General features: G+C 36.0%; 1 protein-coding gene across 1 annotated transcript; it reads right to left on the bottom strand.

Moving 5' to 3' along the window:
* Window positions 1–5: 5 nt before the first annotated feature.
* LOC8155598 lies at window positions 6–2196 on the bottom strand (the record flags this gene model as incomplete). Its single annotated transcript, XM_021450696.1, has 3 exons — window positions 1702–2196; window positions 867–1142; window positions 6–320 (listed from the first exon to the last, which is right to left on the bottom strand). Coding segments are annotated over exons 1-3 (822 nt in total), but the record flags the coding sequence as incomplete, so codon positions are not given.
* Between the last annotated feature and the right edge of the window lie 267 nt (window positions 2197–2463).

Below are 2463 nucleotides of genomic sequence, written 5' to 3'. Positions count from 1 at the left end.
CACTTCATTTCCTCTTGAAGCTTTTGAATTTTAGACCATACAGAACCATCTGTTTCTTCACTGATTTCTGAAAGGAGCAATTCAACTAACCAAATATATCCATGGTGCCTATATGATGAAATCTGTGAGTGAAGAAGTGAGTGCAAAGTTGCCCAGCAAAGCCTGGCTCTAAGTGCGACATCAGCATCATCACATCCATCTCTAATGCTGCTAAAACACTTGCATGATTTCGTTACTTGGATCATATAAGAAAACTCATTGTCAATCCTGGAAAATGTGCTGGCAGTTCCATCAAGTTTCCTCATAACCTTGTCCAGAAGCTACATATATAGAAATTTTGATCAGAAGTGGAGAAACAAATGTTACTCAAAAACAAAATTTGTGCAGCTTTCAGATCATCCACAAACTACTAGTCCCAACTACAAAAAAGACCCTAGACATATATTTCATTGTAAAGTTAGAACAGGAGTGACACATACACCATGCTATGAACCTTTGATCTACAAGGTAGTTGTGAAAACAGAGGGAATCTTTAACCTCAAGTGGCTGTTTCTATGTGCGTGTGTGCAGCCCATCAATACTGTACCATATTAGACAGTTGATTATTGAAGTTGTTATGGTTGTGCATGCAGCTTATTCACTCCACATACTGAGGTATAATGATATATACTTGCAGTTGCAGTTTTATGAAAGGAGCTAGCTATCCGAGGAAGGCTCTACACCTGCAAACTAGCGCTAGATTGTTTACTCAGTTTCATGTAAGCAAAGAGCCATAACTGGACGAAAGAGCCAAAAGAAACACTCATATATCCATATCTTAATCTACTAACATATAGCATGTAATTGAAACATACAGTAGACAGTACCACATTCAATTGGTCGTATTGAGCAGACTGCGATAATGCTGCTGATATAGCTTTTCTTAGCATGTCTCCGACACCTTCAACACCGTGCTTCACAGATATGTAAAAGGCCTCAGGGGCATCAGCAAATGCAAGAAGGGAAGCAAGGGGCTGGGCATCATCATAAGTATAGGTCGAAATACCACCAGCCAAGCACGCTTCATTTATTTGATGCACTACGTAGTCAAAAATGACAAAAAATAAATCCCGCTTCTCTTCCCTGGAGTTGGCTCGTGAATACTGTAAAGGTGATAGATAAAAAAGCCATTTCATCAACTACATATAAAAGATGACAAAATGAAAAGCATCTTAACCAAGAAACCTCCAGTGAAGTCAGAATTGTCAAACCACTATGATAGGGGCAATCTGTTATGTCATAATAACGGAGGTTCTAAATGGAATTGACCGTGGGTATCAAGGGCAATCTGTTATCTCATAACAGATGGAAATTTGAAAAGGAACTTGCCAAACTTCAGTCTAGACAACAGAAAGACAAAAGCAGCTACCTAGCCATGTGTGGCAACCAAAAGTGAATTCCTATTCCACAAATTTTCATATCAATGATTAAAAAAAGGTAGCCCAAGGTGAACAATTTGGAGAGTTGCAGGTGGAGCACAGATCAAGTGCAAAGTTCTCCAATAAATAATTTACTATCTGTTGAGCTTATCATATGTGACATCCATTCCTAATCAGGAGGGGATTCAATAGCACTGAAATGGGGGTATTCTGCACAGAACTTACAAGTTTCTTAGTCAACAGTAAATATGATACAGTTTCCTACATAAGAACAAGAACAAACCTCAAGACAAATGTAGTCAATTCCACCAAGAAGATCAATCCGCTCAGGAACAAAATGTGTGTCACGAACACCATTCTGAGTTAAATCTGATACTTGGTACAGCATATTTGTTAACATGCAAATGAGCTTGCTGTGCACTACTTTTGCCCAAGAGTGCTCCACACTAATCTCAAGAAGAGTCTTAACCACCTGTTCAGGATTAAAAAAACACAGAGGTGACTTAAAGAACATTTTCAGCAATAAAAACACTCATACAAACTAGTAAACAGTATATACTCTACATTTTAGCCAAACTTCTGAAGAAAGGCTAACCCATGCGTCAAATACATTGAAATCGATTGGAATAGAATCACAATAATTCTAAAAAACTTCTGAACTTTCTAACCTCACTACATACATGAGACAAATATATGCGAATTGCAGAGCCCACTAGGAAAAGTCTTATGATGGAATAGATTTTTAGCCAAATCTCAAAAAACACATTCAGCTCTATGTTGCGCTGATAGTTGGCCTTTTTGGTTTGCAAATGGTTTTGACTGCGACCCCAGTAAACAAATCGATTGGAATAGAATCACAATTATATTTATATTTATATATATATATATATATATATATATATATATATATATATATATATATATATATATATATATATATATATATATATATACACCCCACTATCTCTATGTATGCATACATACATAAAATATATATACTTATATATATATAAACCTCAAGCCTTTTTTATTAAAATATAAAAAA

The sequence above is a fragment of the Sorghum bicolor genome, unplaced genomic scaffold (genome assembly GCF_000003195.3).
Source record: "Sorghum bicolor cultivar BTx623 unplaced genomic scaffold, Sorghum_bicolor_NCBIv3 super_3040, whole genome shotgun sequence".
Classification (NCBI taxonomy): domain Eukaryota; kingdom Viridiplantae; phylum Streptophyta; class Magnoliopsida; order Poales; family Poaceae; genus Sorghum; species Sorghum bicolor.
The sequence above is the reverse complement of the archived record's forward strand: the minus strand, read 5'-3'. Positions and strand labels throughout refer to the sequence as shown.